Source organism: Panthera leo, chromosome B3 (assembly GCF_018350215.1).
Source record: "Panthera leo isolate Ple1 chromosome B3, P.leo_Ple1_pat1.1, whole genome shotgun sequence".
Taxonomy (NCBI): domain Eukaryota; kingdom Metazoa; phylum Chordata; class Mammalia; order Carnivora; family Felidae; genus Panthera; species Panthera leo.
In genome coordinates, this window is record NC_056684.1 from 18,079,842 (window position 1) to 18,097,051 (window position 17,210).

The 17,210-nt window shown below is 40.7% G+C and overlaps 1 protein-coding gene across 11 annotated transcripts in view; it reads left to right on the forward strand.

Moving 5' to 3' along the window:
• The window catches only part of MEF2A (myocyte enhancer factor 2A), a 163,138-nt gene extending 146,130 nt beyond the window's left edge, over nucleotides 1–17,008 (forward strand). For all 11 annotated transcript variants that reach the window (XM_042941138.1, XM_042941140.1, XM_042941135.1 and 8 more), the window contains 3 exons: nucleotides 10,220–10,346; nucleotides 14,245–14,371; nucleotides 15,701–17,008. In XM_042941138.1, coding sequence (XP_042797072.1) covers nucleotides 10,220–10,346; nucleotides 14,245–14,371; nucleotides 15,701–16,058 — 612 coding nt within the window. In that variant the 3' untranslated portion in view covers nucleotides 16,059–17,008. The remainder of the gene's footprint in view (nucleotides 1–10,219; nucleotides 10,347–14,244; nucleotides 14,372–15,700) is intronic.
• The last annotated feature ends 202 nt before the right edge of the window (nucleotides 17,009–17,210 follow it).

The window sequence follows — 17,210 nt, forward strand, 5'->3', positions numbered from 1 at the left end:
CCTTTTTTAAAATTGGTCCAAAAGATCACCAGCTTTCTAAGCAAAAACAGTGGGAATGAATTTTGTACTTACAGCACATGTAAAAATAAAATACATGGCAACAGAAGACAGAGAGGCAAATCGTAAATACACTGTTATAAGCCCTTAACCTACACCTAACGCGATACCTATTTGAAAGTGAACACTAGAGAAAACATACCATACAAACATTAACCATAAGAAGCCCAGCATAGCCATAATGATTCCAAACAATGTAGAGTTTACAGTCAGGAATATTACCAATGATAAAGAAGGACAGCAGCACATAGTCCAATTTCCAAGAAATATCTTTTTAAAAAAATTTTTTTAATGTTTATTTTTGAGAGAGACAGAGCGTGAGTGGGGGAGGGGCAGAGAGAGGGGGAGACACAGAATCTGAAACAGGCTCCAGGCTCTGAGCTGTCAGCACAGAGCCTGACACGGGGCTCAAACCCACGAACCGTGAAATCATGACCTGAGCTAAGTCGGACACTTAACTGACTAAGCCACTCAGGTGCCCCTAATGTTTGTTTATCTTTGAAAGAGAGAGACAGAAACACAGAGTGCAAGCAGAGGAGGGGCAGAGAGAGAGGGAGACACAGAATCCGAAGCAGGCTCCGAGCTGTCAGCACAGAACCCAACTTGGGGCTCAAACTCACAAACCTCAAGATCATGACCTGAGCCGAAGTCAGGCGCTTAACTGACTGAACCACCCAGGCGGCCCAAAGAAATAAGTATCTTTAATGTATATGCACCTAACAGAAGACCTTCAAAATTTATAAAGCAAAAACTTATAGAATTAAAAGGTGAAATAGAAAAATCCACAACTGTACTTGGAAATGTACATAAACATGTGAGTATGCCTCATGATAAACTCCTCAGTGAAATACTGGTAAATAATTTTCATCAATGTGTAAAAAGGGATAGTGTATCAAAACCAAATGGTTTCATCCCAGGAATACAAAAGCTGGTTATATGAAAAACCATCCATATAATTCACTGTAAACAGAATTCAGCGTTTATGATAAAAACAAAAATTTTTCAGCAAACTAGGAAAAGATGGGAACGTCTTTAACCTAATGAAGAACATCTACAAAAGTCCTACAACTAAGGTGCTTAATTAAAATAAAGGGAAAATACTGTATTTTATTAATTTAGGAACTAGGCAGTGATGTCTGTTCTCACCACTTATCTTCAGCATTGTACTAGAAGTCTCAGCCAGAACAGTAAAGCAAGAAAAATCACTAAAATGTATACATTTTGGGAAGGAAAAAATGAAACTGTCTCTATTCACAGAAGACATAATTATCTATGTAGAAAAGCATAAAGAATCTATAAAACCAAAAAACAAAACCCAACCTCCTGGGACCAGTCAGTGAGTTTAGCAAGGTCATAGGGTACAAAGTCAATATATAAAAGTGGATTGTATTTTTATACGAACAATGAATAACTGGAACTTGAAATTTAAAAATCCCATTTATATAGCACCAAAAATTAAAGAAATACCTAGATAGAAAGCAGACAAAATGTGTTCATGATTTGCATGCTAAAGCCTACAAAACAGTGTTGCAAGAAATCAAAGGCTTTTATGAATAGGTATGTTATGTTAATGGATTTGAAGACTCAGTATCGTATGTCACTTATTCCTAAGTTGATCTATACATTAAACTAATCCCAATCAAAATCACAGTAAGCTATTTTGTAGGTATCAATAAACAAATTCTAAAATATATATGGAAAGGCAAAGGAACTATAATAGCCAAAAGTTTTGAAAAAGAACAAAAATAGGAAGATACTACCTGGTTTCAAGAGCTGCTATAAAGCCATGGTAATCAAGAATGTGTGGTACAGGCACAAAGATGGGCACGTAGATCACTGGACAAAACAGAGAGCCCAGAAAATAGACCTACACAAATACATTCAGTTGGTTTTTGGCAAAGGCAGTAAAGCAATTCAGTGGAGAAAGGATAGTTGCTATAACTAACTCTGTTGGAACAATTCAACATCCATATGCAAAAATAAAATCTCAAAGTAGAACTCCTACCTTATACAAAAATTAACTCAAAATGTGTCATAGACTCAAATGCAAAATACAAAAACCCTGAAACTTCTAGAAGAAAACATTGGAAAAAACAATACACCACCGAAAGCATGGTCCATAAAGAAAAGGTTGATATATTGATGCTTATCAAAATAGTTTCACTATCAAGTTTTTTCACTATCAAGTTTTACTCTGTGAAGGCCCTATCCAGAGAATAAAAATATTAGGAGAAGCTGTTTGCAAATCACATATCCAGTAAAGGACTTGAGTCCAGAATGCTACAACTATACATCTATTAGAATGGCTAAAATTTTTAAAAATAAAATCATAGGGAATATAGTCAGTGATACTGTGACAGCATTATTTGGTGACAGATGGTAGCTACACTTGTGAGCACAGCATAGCATATAGAGTTGCTGAATTGCTGTGTCGAACACCTGAAACTAATGTAACGTTGTGTGTCAGCTATACCCAAGTAAAAGTACCCAACAAAACCAAAATACTAAAAACACCCAAGTTCTGGCGAGGATGCAGAACAGCAAGAACTCTCCCACATTCGTGCTTGGAATGCAAACTCATACACCACTTTGGAAAACAGATCAGCATCTTTTTATGAAGTTCAGTATATACTTGTCATACAACCCAACAATTCTCTCCTAGAGAATTTTCCCAAGTGAATTAAAACTATGTTTCTACAGAAATCAGTATTTTTCATAATTGCCAAAACCTTTGAAGACAACCTAAATGTCCTTCCAGCAGATGAATGGGTGGATGCTATGCACACTGTGGAACATTCAAAGGAATACTGCTCAGCAATAAGAAAGGATGAGCTATTTATTCACAGCAGTATAGATGAATCTTAAATGAATTTTACTAAATGAAAGAAGCTGGATCCAAAAGACTACATAGTATAGGATTCCATTTACATTTCCTTCTGGAAAATGCAAAGCAGATGAGTGGTTGTTGCCAGGGATGGAGAGAGGAGTTGACTACAAATTTGAGGTGAATTTTTGAGGTAATGGAACCATTCTGTGATCCTGTGTTGTTAGATGTACGTATGAGTCGATGCTTGTGTTAAAATCCGTAAAAACTATACAATACATAGAGTGACTTTTACCATATGCAGTTAAAAACCGGGATTCCAGGGGAATTGGAGACTGAATGCAGACCGTGACATGTGAATATAACTGTATCACAAGTGGGTGAGATGATGGCAATGAAGGGGATGAGGAAGAAAAGAGCTCCCAGTAACTTTGGACATTGTTTTATTCTAGGTAGAACAAAAAAATTGTAGGAAATCATTGTGTTCAAGATAGTAAATTTGTTAACACACTCAAAACAGTGAATACGTTATAGATAGAGAAAGCCAGATTTCTCATTTTTGGGGAAAAAAAAGTTACAAATAAGCAAGGTGGGTGTGGGGTTGGGGGAGCTACAGTGAACCCTGTGTTTCTGGGTTGCAGTTGGAAGTTTCAGTGTGGTTTTTTTTGACATATATAAGTAGAGAAATATAAATGTATATACACATGAATAGTACATATCGTATGTTTCCTAGCTCTGTCTGCTGATAGGCCCTTGAAACAGTGACACCTGGTAACTGAGTACAGCTAGTGCTGGATCTTTGTCTCTAAACATTCTCCAACAAAGAGAATCAGGACTCCTTGGAGAAGTGATTGTAGAGCTGGGGTGACGAAAATTCAAGATGAGTCAGAGAGGTGCCAGAGGATAAGGAAGTGCAGGTGAAAAGGTCACAGGAACCAGCCTTTCAGAAGAGTTCCCAGTGGCCAAAATGAGAACAGTTTAAGTAACAAAATAAGTAATAGTAGATTTGGATTATTACCCAAGGAAAAAAAAATACCAAGTCTATTACCGATACGAGTAAATTATTGAATAAATGAATGGAGATGGGACAGCTCTTCCTTAGAGAAGAATTCTAATTAACATATGTGGACAGAAAGAGCGAAATAGCAAATCATTGTTATAACACTACAGTACAGAGACCAGGCCAGGCAAGGTCAACGGATGTTAAAATGAGTGATCAAAAGTTTAAGGAAAAACAGGGTATTTGCACATCCTCAAAATGCCTCTCCCCAAATAATTGTTGATTACAAAGGAAAGGTGGTGATTTTTGCAGTGGGGAATGCTCGAAGACGTAACCTTAACCAGGCAATCAAGCTTGACATCACTGGTAATGAGATGGCATGTCTTCTGATATGATGTGCTAAGAGGGTCACAGTCACCTTCTTTGGTATTCTTGCAAAAATCCACGCTCTTTATCTAACTGAGAAAATAAAAGACCCACATTGTGGGACATTCAACAAGATATTCGACCAGTACTCTTCAAAGTTATCAAGGTCATGAAAAACAAGGAAAGATGGGAGGGAACTGTCGAAGACTAGAGGAGACTAAGGATGCATGACAATTAAGGGCATATGGGACGCAGGATTTGGTCCCATCGATCAGTACAGGGACATGGTGAAGAAGACCAGGGAAGTCCAAGTGAAGTCTGTAGCTTTCGTTTCTGCTTTGGTCTTTTTATTAGTTTTGACAACTGTAACATGTTTCTTTGGAATGTAAACCTGGATGGGGGGCGGGGGGGAACTGCTGGGGTGCAGTATGTGATGCTATGCTCTGTTTGTAGCTGCTTTCTAAGGGTAAAATTATGTCAGGATACAAAGTGAAAACTACATACATACATAACAAAGAAATATACTTTACCGCGCCCCCCCCCCCCCCCCCCCCCCCCCCCCCGCCAAAAAAAGGAGTTCAGAAAAAACATTTAAGCATTTTGGATAGTCACCTTTCAGGAACAAGATGTGGAATGCCTGCCACTATTTTTCAGAAATGAAAACCATAGGAAGGTTCATTTAAGACTCAGAAATATGTTTATAAGAATTAGCAGTAAACTGCAGAATTTAAGACAAAATTGCATTTAGGCATTTAGCAACTGGTCAGGATCGCTGGTCTTTTTTACACAGATCATGAAGCATCTTTGCAGAATGCTCAAAATTTGCCATATAAATAATTTTACACCCTTTTCCCTGAGGTTAAAGTGAAAACTAATGCATCACACACCCATAGTATTTTGATGTGAATCTTATCATTGGAGATGTGTAAAAATATCTATAACTAAACAGTCGAAGAACATTTTACCCATATTTGAAATAGCAGTTGTAGACCAAGTGATTATTTCTCAGAGTAGATGACCAGCCTCCCTGTTTTATAGTGTTTGCGGATGAACTTGCTTTCAGATTGGGATTTCATGTATCAGTGGTGCCTATAAAGATACCTTCCATAGATTGACAAATTTGACTTACTCAAAGTAAAATAAGGAAAAAACTAGTTAGCAGATGATTTCTAGCCTAATGTTTTCTAGATGCTTAGGAGAAAAGGAGCGAATACATTTCATTCAGCTCTTTTCTGGACATGATTTATCAGTTCACTTCTCTTCCAGTCTCATTTTCTTCATAAGTGTGGCTTTTCCACAGTGAAATTATATCTATGAAAATGGTATTTGCAGATGATCTATAAATCTGTTATTTAAAATCGTTACTAACAAATGTTTGAGTTCTTGTTGTTTCATAACACTGTGCTAGCTGCTGTGGGATAAGGAAACAAAATAATTTCTGCTGACCAAAGAGCACACATCTAGAAGATGAATAATGGACATGTATGACACAGTGGGCTAGGGACGGGAGGATGAAGTATTCTCAAGATTTCAAATATAAACTGGTATCGTGATGAGGAACTCCTTTGACATACTGTTGCAGCAGCTGGCTGTGTGTAGGTGAGGCCAGCATAGGAGCCGATGAAGCCTGGGGGGAGTGGTGTCTTTAAAGCCTGTCTTTCTTCTGAAATCAACTACCAGTGAAGAAACAAGTAATTTAGATTTGTATTCATTGCATATGTATAATCATCTCTTGAGAGTTCCAAGTAACTGCCAGTGTCCAAATAACATGTTTTTCTAAAGAAATATTTTATTTTTGAGTATCAACAGTCTTAGTAACTCTTGTATCCCTCTTATGTGCTGAGTACAGTCGGAGGAAGAGGAATTGGAGTTGGTGAGTGTGCCTGAAGGGAGTTACAAATGATCTAGAAAGTACTAATTCTCTTAAACGTTTTTATCTAATGAGTGTTCCCTTTGTTACACAGTTTTTCTTGTAGTTACTAAACACTGCAAGCACTTTGAATAACTGAACCAAGCTACTGGAACTACAGAGTCTGTCTCGTTTCTCTATGTATAATTGTGTATCTTGACCCCTTTCGTTTGCTGGAGGGAACACTGGAACAGAGCCTTTAAAAACAAGAGTTGTCAATGATCACAAGACACTTACTTGTTAAAGATTTTTTTAAGGAAAGATACAAAATACCGTATATAGTTCCCCAAATTATTAACATGTTTTTAGAAAATGACCTCACCCTCGAAGTTCCTCAGATTGTAACACATGTTCTTGTGCCATTTCTCTTTCCTTCAAAAAGATGACATCATTTTTGGTGAGGTCACCTTTTTCAGCGTTGGAATTATTTCATACTATTTGAGATGATCTGAACCATAAGGGGGTTCCCTGTTTACTAAAACGAATGTAATTTACACAGATTTTATACTTTTGTCTAGCAGGAGATACTCTGCTCTTAAAAGTAGCTATTACCTTTTTTCTAGAACAAATGATTTCTATTGGCTTTTCTTCTAGAAAGTAAATCTGACTAAAAAGAACTTTCATTTGATCTATTCTTTGGGAACTAAACTCCCAGATTCACAGAAATGATCATATGAATTCAAAGTCAGCTGCTAATTGGATATTTATAAGGTGGAAAAACTTGAAAACGTTTTAGTTTGTAGCATGGACAAATGTTCAGATTGCATGAGAGCATGAGGGGAAGGCATCTGTTGGTTGTATTTGTATTTTATTATTACATATATATGCATGCTGGTGTGTTTTGCACAGTTTTTTTTCTTTTTAGATAAGGTTGTCTGTGCTCTGTCCTTAAAATAAGAGATCATTCTTTAACTTTGTGATCACTCACAGTTTTAGATGTGGTTTTCTATTTAGGTAAACTAAAATATATTAGTTCGCTGACATTGTGGTGTTGATTACATCATGTGTAGATTCGGACTTTCTTCTGGGGAAGTACTTTATTTAGTGATATAGTAATGGTTAGAAAACGGAAGTTTAAGTTTATAATTCAGTATAAAATAATTCATCTTAGACTAGTTACCTTAAGTTGTCAGGAGTGCTTCCTTTCAATTCTCTAGCAATATGCTGCCCTCTAGTGGTTTCACAAGTTGCTTACTCAGAAAAGTCAATGCCATGGAGATTAGGATCTTTTGATGGCTGGAACCAATATATTGGTGTTCAGTTATGCACGCACGTCCGTGTGCACGCATACACACACACACACACACACACACACACACACACACACCCCACCCCTTCTGGAGTTCATGCCAGGAAATTGCCATGGAGATGAAGCTCTGGCATGGATAGAACCAGGCCAAACTGGGTCATGCTGTGTTCTTTTGCCTAGTATTTGACTCTTGAATTTCCAGTGACCAAATCTTAGAACAAATTATATACTCCAAAGTATATCTCTACCTCAAAAATTCATTAAAATTATTAACTTGATGCTGAGATGAAAGTGTATTTCCCAGTTACCATAGAGTGACTTCCACATTCCTTAAAATACACCCCAGTTACAGAATCTCAAAGATAAATTTCTAAATCTTTGTAAACTACAAAATGCAGAAAGCATAAAAGGTATTTGTAATTAAGAAACAAATAACATAACCCGAAACTATAAACAGTTCATATCCTTTATAACTTATGCTGAGTCAGACTCTTAAATTTTTTTTGGTGTTTATTTTTGAGAGAAAGAGAGAGTGTGTGTGTGTGTAAGTGGGGGGGAGGGGCAAAGAGAGAGAAGAGGCAGAGAATCAGAAGCAGGCTCCGTGCTGTCAGCACAAAGCCCGACTTGGAGCTTGAACTCACAAACTGTCAGATCATGACCTGAGCCAAAGTCAGATGCTCAACTGACTGAGATACCCAGGTGCCCCTTTTTTTAAAATTGTTTTTAATTGCTGAATCAGACTGTAAAACTTAATTAGTTTTAAATGTGGAGCTCTGTGGTCAAAACCAAAATAATAATTACAAACACCATCTATTAGCATTTAGGAAGTGGTTCAAATTGATTTGAACTCTCAGATATAATCATGGATGGCTCTGACCCAAAGTGAGGAAGGACGGACTGGTGCCTTGGGGCCTACACTAAAAACTCTTCTGGCAAGAGCCTGGCTACATAGATTCCTTGAGCAGCCTTGCTGTACTAAAACACCTTTACTTCATGGTAGCTCCAGGGGGCATACCTATGTCAGAAGGTATAAATATATTTTCCCCCCTCTTTTTTTGTTAACCAGTTATAGAAATCTTGGGAGGGTTTCTTGGGACAATAAAGATACTGTGTTACATCTGTATGGTACTTCAGTTACCAAAGCACTTCCCACCTATGATCTCAATAGAGCTTCACAAGGTAGGACTACAAGATCACTGTCTTCCCTACTGTACAAAGAGGTGCAGAGAGGTTAAATGATTTCCCCCCTACTTAGGAAATAGTGAATTTGTGACAAAAACCCAGGTGCTATAGCCACATACTAAATGGTCTTTGTTAATTAGAATAGAAACTTCAAGATTGGGTGAAAAATACAAACTAAAAAGAAATAAACAGATCTGGATCCGAATCAAATGATCAACATTCAAGCATCTAACTCTGGCCAAAGGCCTTCATCTGATTACCCTTTGGAAATGGTGATAGAGAAGACCGAATCACACTCTTGAGTCTTCATAATCTTAAGGGCACTGATTTGTGGTTTTATTGATATGACTTAGACCCCCAAATGTCAGTTATCAGGCTGTAATTTCATTTAAAATAATAATAACCCTGGAGGAGATATGCTTTGTCCTTCTTGTGTGCTGACTGCATGGATCAAGGAGTCTGTTCCTCTGATCTTTGTTTTGGAGTGTTCCCTTAGGCCACTGTGGTGAGAAACTGCTCTGTCATCCCCCAACATGTACCGGAGTGGCCATCTTAAACTGACTTGATTATTCAATATTTGATTTTTTTTTTTTAATTTTTCTTTTTAACGTTTATTTATTTTTGAGACAGAGACAGAGCATGAACGGGGGAAGGTCAGAGAGAGAGAGGGAGACACAGAATCTGAAACAGGCTCCAGGCTCTGAGCTGTCAGCACAGAGCCCGACGCAGGGCTCGAACTCACGGACCCCGAGATCATGACCTGAGCCGAAGTCGGCCGCTTAACCGACTGAGCCACCCAGGCGCCCCGATAGTTGATTTTTAAAATTCATTCCTAGTGTAGATAGAATACCACGTAGATGGAGTCAGTCAGCAAGCATTTAATTTCGCTCCATTCACAGCTCTACCAAAAGTATGTTAGTCACAAGCTCTCTCTATGCAAAGCCTCTCCTTTCAGAAGAGTTGGGGACTGAGGGATGCATATCCGAACCTACTGCTAAGAAATAGGTCACTGGGTGGGTGATGTTGACAGTGGAGGAGGCTGAGCACGTACGGGGGCGGGGTAAGTGGTGTGTGCGCAGTGTGTGGGCACATCGGCTGCAGGATCACCGGGAAGGAAATCTGAAAGCAAGCTGTACTTCAGCAAGCCGAGACTTAAAACCATGTTAACATGGAAATGCTGCAGCTATAAGTAGTTTTGATCCCTAAACTCGTGGACTTACGTTGTCTGTGTACAAATGACTTTTGCTCTCTTCAGGTCTTTAAAACCCAGACGTTTATTTCAGGTAGCCTGGCGGTTTTTGTAGCGCCATTGAGTCCTTATTTATGTGAACACATAAAAGTGTTACCACCCATAATGCAAGTTTCTGTTTTAAGGGTATATCCTCGACATCAATAAACTCTGAAAAAGACAAGGGAAAATGAATAGTTAACTGTGTTCCTTGAAATTAAACATTTAGTTATTCCCATTAGTATTTTTAAAGATTTTTTTTCACATTATCACTGCTTTAAGAAATGATGACATTCACATCATAAAACTGTGAAAAATGTCACTTTTAAATTGAATGTTATTTTTAAAATACTAAGTCTGAGTATAAATACTCAAATAATGACACTTTTTCTGCCCTCTCACAGAATACCCAGAGGATAAGCAGTTCTCAAGCCACTCAACCTCTAGCTACCCCAGTCGTGTCTGTGACCACCCCAAGCTTGCCTCCACAGGGACTGGTGTACTCAGCCATGCCGACCGCCTACAACACTGGTGAGCATGCTCTCGTGCCTTTTGTGGATTTTAGTTTTGTTTTGTGATCAGCATGTGCTTTTGTGATTTTTTTTTAAGTATATTGATTGAAATAAATGATTTCCAGTGTTTTAGATTCACATTTGGATGTATTAAAAAAAACAAATACTAGCTTTGAAAAATGTACAGAAAATACATTGACTGTAGAATGGTTTCCCGGCATCGACCTTTACTTCCCCCTGACAAAGAAACAGGCGGCCGGCCGTTCTCACAATTACGGCCCGTGCGTCAGACCGAGGAGGATGGACTGTCGTCGTTTCTCATCGCACAGTCCCTCACTCTTCCCAGCTGTTGAAGGAAGAGGTTTTTCTCTTCATGCTGTGTTAGCCAGCTTGGGGAAGATGGAGCCTTCTTGCGCTCGGGACCCCGCAGGGCAGTGGATGTGTCGCTGTGCCGGGCACGTTGTGTTGTCCTCCATGTGTTTGTGCCCCGGGAGCAAGACCAGGCCCTTTCTTGTTTCTCCTCAGAGCCAGTCACTCCCCTTTTGGGAGAGGAGCTTTTCACCCATTTATGTTTATTTAGACGTTTCATTTTATTTTATTTATTTTTTTTTAATTTTTTTTTTTTTTTTTAACGTTTATTTATTTTTGAGATAGAGAGAGACAGACCATGAACAGGGGAGGGTCAGAGAGAGGGAGACACAGAATCTGAAACAGGCTCCAGGCTCTGAGCTATCAGCACAGAGCCCGACTTGGGGCTTGAACTCACGGACCGCGAGATCATGACCTGAGCCGAAGTCGGCCGCTTAACCGACTGAGCCACCCAGGCGCCCCGACGTTTCATTTTAAAATCCACTATTTCGGGGCGTTGTTAAGAAAAGCTACAACTGCTGCCCTGAGTGCAGGGGTGCGTGGAGCCGCGCAGACTGTGTGGACAGTCGTCCACATACATCTGCCCTTCCGGGGAGAGGCAGGAGGTGTGTGGCTGCACTTTCACCGGCTGAGAGGCAAGCACCCGATGCTTCAGAGAAGGAAACGGTTAAATTTTACCTTGTCAGTTATGAAGAGACTGCAGTATAGGGCGTATATTCTTCTCATGATTCTTATAAGTAGACTGTAATAAAAACCAGCTAATTTTAGACTTCAGGGTAAATGCTTTAGCACGGTGTTTTCAAACTGCTGTCTGGAGCTCCCTGAGGCCACTGATACATTTGATTGTCACTTTAATTGCATGTAGTGCACTTAAAACAAAATTGTAAAAGATTTTGTTGAAAAAGCCTTTTAGAAAAATGTTGACCTTTTCTAATCGATATGAAAAAGAAACTTGTCCGAATCTACTAAGTGCAAAATCTAGGGTAAAATAAAAGATTACGCATTCATAGAAATTGTTTCATTCCACTGATGACCAGCTAGCTGTATGAGTGACAGTATGCTAGGGACATAGCTTTTCTCCCGAGTTTCTGCCAGCTAAGGAGCAGGACATACCTGAGATGGCAGCTATGGAAGTAAAGTCCTCAGTGGCCGAGGTTGGCAGTTTGCGCTCTGAGACTTGAGCATGTGAGGAGGAAAGAGGGAAATCTAAGAGCTAGAATGTTCCAGAGGGATACTAGCTGAGAAGATGGGGCTTGAACTGGTATTCAAGTGAGAGTAGTTTACTGAACACTTCATGACGGGTTTTTCAGTATACTTAGAAACTCCACTATGCTTGTTTTTAGAAATGCAGTTGGATTTGCAAGAACGTGTTTTTCTAAAAGTCCAGAAGGATTCACCAAAACATAAAAATGGAGTCCTGTTCTCTCAAAACCATCAATCACTTGGCTTCAGTCTGATTCCTTCTTTTAACTTAGACTTTGCACTCTTTTTCAGAGCATATATTTGGCTTAATTTTACCATATTATCTTTAATGTATTTAGTTGCCCTTTTTAAAAATATAACCGTTTTCATCTTTCTTTAGTATATCATCTGGCTTTCGGTACACAGAGTCAGACTCGTGCCAGATGGTCAATAAAGGGATAAAAAAATGAGCAACATTTCAAAAAATACAACAGTTGTTATGCAGACACTTCCTCATGCCCATCAGTAAAGTCACTCCCAGCTTCCTAGACTTGCTCGTGCATCCATTCAGCACATACTTATCAAACACCTACTATGAGGCAGGTACTGGGCCAGGCACAACAGGAGTGTGGCTAGTAGTGGAACTTAGGGAGTGTTGGGGAAGAAAGACACAGGATAGACAGCTCTCGGAATAATTTATTGTAGTCATATTAAGAGCTGCATTGAAGCTTTGACCTAAAGGAGCACAGGTGACTCAGCCAGGCAGAGTCTGGAGAGTGTTCCAGGGAGAGGGAGCACTGTGTACAAAGACGAGGAGATAGGAGCATGACGGGGAGGACAGAGATGGTGGAGGGCGGTTAGAGTTGAAACTGTAGAGGTAAGAAATTTAGAGGCCATGTTGAAGATTTTGGATATTGAGAGTGCTGGGAAACCATAAAGTTTTAAGCAGAGAGGTAGCATGACCATATTTGTTGTTTTAAGATCACATTGACTACAGTGTTCAGAGGGGCAAAACTGCATGCAAGGAACCCACGTGGGGGGCTGGATCAATGGCCCCAGTGGCGGATACTGATGGCTCGGACCGGAGTGGTGCTGGTAGAGCTGGTGACTCAGGCAGGATGGAGAGACAGTACGTAGAATTGAGCAGCCTTGGTGGTTGGTGGTGGAAGTAGGAGGGAAGTATCAACACCCACGGGCTTCTGGCACCAGCAACGAGGTGAAAGTCGGTGCCGTTTATCAAGATAAGGAGGAGGTTTGGAGGAAAAGAGGAATCCAGCTTGGGTGTCAAATTTGAGTGGTTTGGAGGGACATCCAGATGGATGTAGCAAGTTAGCAAGGAGGGAGTTGGGAATACTGGAGGTGGAGAGAGTTGTGAGGCGCAGGGGGGCGCTGTGGAAGGCAGCGGTGCTCAGGTGTCCCCGCACCAGCCTCTGGGAACGCACCAGGCGGTCAGGAGACCGTGGCATGAGGAGCAAGCATAGAGGCAGGCGGAACCCGAGCACCGCCTGCACTGTTTCCGCTCCGGTCCTTTTTTATTGATGTTAATTTGCTAGGAAGACCAACTTATTTAAATACCTCTCTTGAGACATGGAAAAGCAGTTGAAACTAGAAGGGTTTTTGCCACCTCTCTTTAAAACTAAATGGAAAAGACAAGTGTTAATGAAGAACTGAAATAACTCTATGTGTGAATGATACCTAATGTCCTAAGTCCTGGCCAAAGTGACTTGTGTCTGAAGCATTCATATAAAATAAGCTATATTATATATTGTACTCTTGTAATACTTAAGTATTTTCATGAACTTGAAATTGTTTTGCAGGCAGTCAGAAACCTTTGACAGCCCCTGTACTTTGAGCAAATGTAGTTAATCAGTTGTGTAATAATGTATGATTTATGCCACTGAGCTTGGTGCTGCATGGGAAGGGGTGCCGTGTCTTTCCTGTTGCCCTTGTACTTCAAGAACCTAAGACCTGCTGTTCCAGACTCAGCCTGACCTGTCCCTCTTCTTCCGGAGGGTAGTGCTGGGCACATTTAAAATAATGGTTATGTAGGAACATCCTTTAGCAATGGCCTTTTCATTATTTCTATTTACTGGAAAAAGTATCTCAACTTCTTGTGAGACATTAAACTTATAAACATTTAGTACAAAGTTGAAACTTACTGAAATAATCCCAGATAAGCAAATATAGCCAGGACCTGTTGGCCTCCCAGAAGAAGAACCGTTGTGGGGTTAGACCTGTGTGGTGTTTTAGGTTATGAAGTGCCTGGCTTCTCTCAAGCTAGGAGCTTCTGGAGCTACTATTTGAAAAGCCTATTTTGCACGGGCCTCTTATTACACACACGAGCAAGATTTCTTTCCTTGTTTTAGATTACTCGCTGACTAGTGCGGACCTGTCGGCCCTGCAGGGCTTCAACTCGCCGGGAATGCTGTCTCTGGGACAGGTGTCGGCCTGGCAGCAACACCATTTAGGACAAGCAGCCCTCAGCTCTCTGGTGTGAGTAGCTAGAAATTTTCCCCAGATCTCTATTCCCAACCCGTGCACTTTCTTTTTCTAGCTGTTACAGTCTTCATGCTGTTGACTTTCATGTGACTGTCCTACAGTGATTCTTTTTTAGGTGGTACAAGTGTTTGGAGAAAAGATTTTCTTTATGATGATTCTAGATAATAGCTTGGATACCGAGCAAACTAGGCATTCCTTGAAGAAATTGGGGGAGCAAGCCTTCTCTTGTATGGAGGTAGAGAGACACATAGTAACCAAGGGGCACTGTGGCACCGATGTCACCCGTATGCACCTCCGACCTACCCACCAGTGATTAAGCCACCGGTCCCAGCTCTCCTTCCCAACCTCTATATCTGATTCCAGTGTTGGAAAAAGGCAGCTTTGAGGTATTCAGGCCCACCTACCACTTTTTTGGGGGGTTTCTCTGCTTTGGTGATTAGATAAGGGATAGAAAAATAAGTGGCCAACCCTCATGGAGGCCAGCTGGGTGTGCTTCTCTGTCTCCTCTGCTGAGATGCTCTCCAGCTACACAGCCCTATTGCCGTCCCAGTTCTGCAAAGGCTCTGTTCCTTCTCCTTCCTGCTAGCGATGCCTGACTCCCCCTGGGCACCACCATACATTCTCTCACTCAGATCCCCTCACCCTGCCCATAACGGGTGTTCTCTTTGTTGAACTCTGCTTGGTGAGGTACAGTGTGTGCAGCGAGCCAGCTGGGATCAACCCACGTGAATCCCCATAGCCTGATTCACACACAAGATACCAAACCCCTGCCATTCCTCCCCTGCTATCCACAGAGAAAGCAAAGGTTATTTTCCTTCATTTATTTTCTTTGCGCGTTGGCCTTTGAGGCGTCTGTTCATCCTGAGGAACACACTAAAAATAGCCCCACAGAAGCAAGTGGAAGTGGCTTGGCACTCAGGATGGGGGAACAGGCTGGACGCACACACTGTGCTGTACTACTCTGAGCAAGTTAGCCTTTCCGAGACCCTTTCCTCACCTGGAAAGTAGGGTGATGTTACTGAAGAAACCAAGGAAGAGAGGAAGCGGAACCCAGGCTGCCGTGTCGTTCCTCTCTCGTCTCTGCTGCACAGCATCAGACACTGACACTGCTTTGGATACTTCACCTGCTAGAGTACCACGGGTGCGGGTCGAACTAGCCTCTAAAGCTCCCATCTGTCCTGTTCTTTTTCTTCCAAGGAGAGGTAACTAAAACCAGTGTTGGGGAATTCTGACAGCATTTCGGTCAGGCGGTGTCTGTAATACACTCCGGTTACATGGCTGCGCTCACAAACCACTTAACGTCTTTTTTTTTTCTTCCTTCAGTGCTGGAGGGCAGTTATCTCAGGGTTCGAATTTATCCATTAATACCAACCAAAACATCAACATTAAGTCAGAACCAATTTCACCTCCCCGGGATCGAATGACCCCCTCAGGCTTCCAGCAGCAGCAGCAGCAGCCGCAGCCACAGCCGCAGCCCCCCCAGCCCCCCCAGCCCCGGCAGGAAATGGGGCGCTCCCCCGTGGACAGTCTGAGCAGCTCGAGCAGCTCCTACGACGGTAGTGACCGGGAGGATCCGCGGGGCGACTTCCACTCTCCAATTGTGCTTGGCCGACCCCCGAACAGTGAAGACAGAGAAAGCCCTTCTGTAAAGCGAATGAGGATGGACGCGTGGGTGACCTAAGGCTTCCGGGCTGGTGTTTGTACGTGGCGTTACTGCAGTGAACTGCCCTACATATCTAAATTGGTAAATAAGGACATGAGTTAAATATATTTATATGTACATACATACATATATATCCCTTTATATATATATATGTATGTGGGCGTGAGTGTGTGTATGTGTGGGTGTGTGTCACATACGGAATCAGGCACTTACCTGCCTCGTAGATCTGCAGATGTGCGTCCCATGGCAAACAAAGCACCCTGTAGGCGGAGTCTAGTCTGGCACTTCCTTGGACTACTTGTTTCATAAGATAACCAGTTTTTGCAGAGAAACGTGTACCCATATATGATTCTCCCACACTAGCTTGCAGAAACCTAGAGGGCCCCTACTTGTTTTATTTAACTGTGCAGTGACTGTAGTTACTTAAGAAAAATGCTTTGTAGAACAGAGCAGTAGAAAAGCAGGAACCAAGAAAGCAATACTGTACATAAAATGTCATTTATATTAATTACCCAGCCTGGCATGGGTCTCTGTTGCAGAGGGGTGCATGGGAAGGGCTGTTGATATTTTAAAAAACAAAACAAAAAAGCCCCACACATAACTGTTTTGCACGTGCAAAAATGTATTGGGTCAGAGAAGTGATCTTTAGCTAATAAAAAAGAGAGAGAGTAGAAAACACGCATGAGATATTCAGAAAATACTAGCCTAGAAATATAGAGCATTAACAAAATAAATTAATATATTAAGTTATAATTGGACTATGTCAGAAGTTTCTTTTTACATTCATATCTTAAAGAAACTGATTTTAGCTCATGTATATTTTATATGAAAGAAAAGAAAACACCCTTATGAATTGATGACTATATATAAAATTATATTCACTACTTTTGAACACATTCTGCTATGAATTATTTATATAAGCCAAAGCTGTATGTTGTAACTTTTTTTTTAAGAGAATAGCTTTATCTTGTTTTAACTTTTTAGTTTTATTTTAAGAGGGGAAAAAAAACAAAACAAAAATATCTTGCAAGCAGAACCTTGGAAAAAAAAAGCCATGAACACTTATTATTCTATATGTAAATTAAAAGTTGAGCCAAACTCTTTGTGTATATAGCATCTTAAATATATTATCACCTTTGATGTAAGTACCTATGTATTGTATGGTCACCA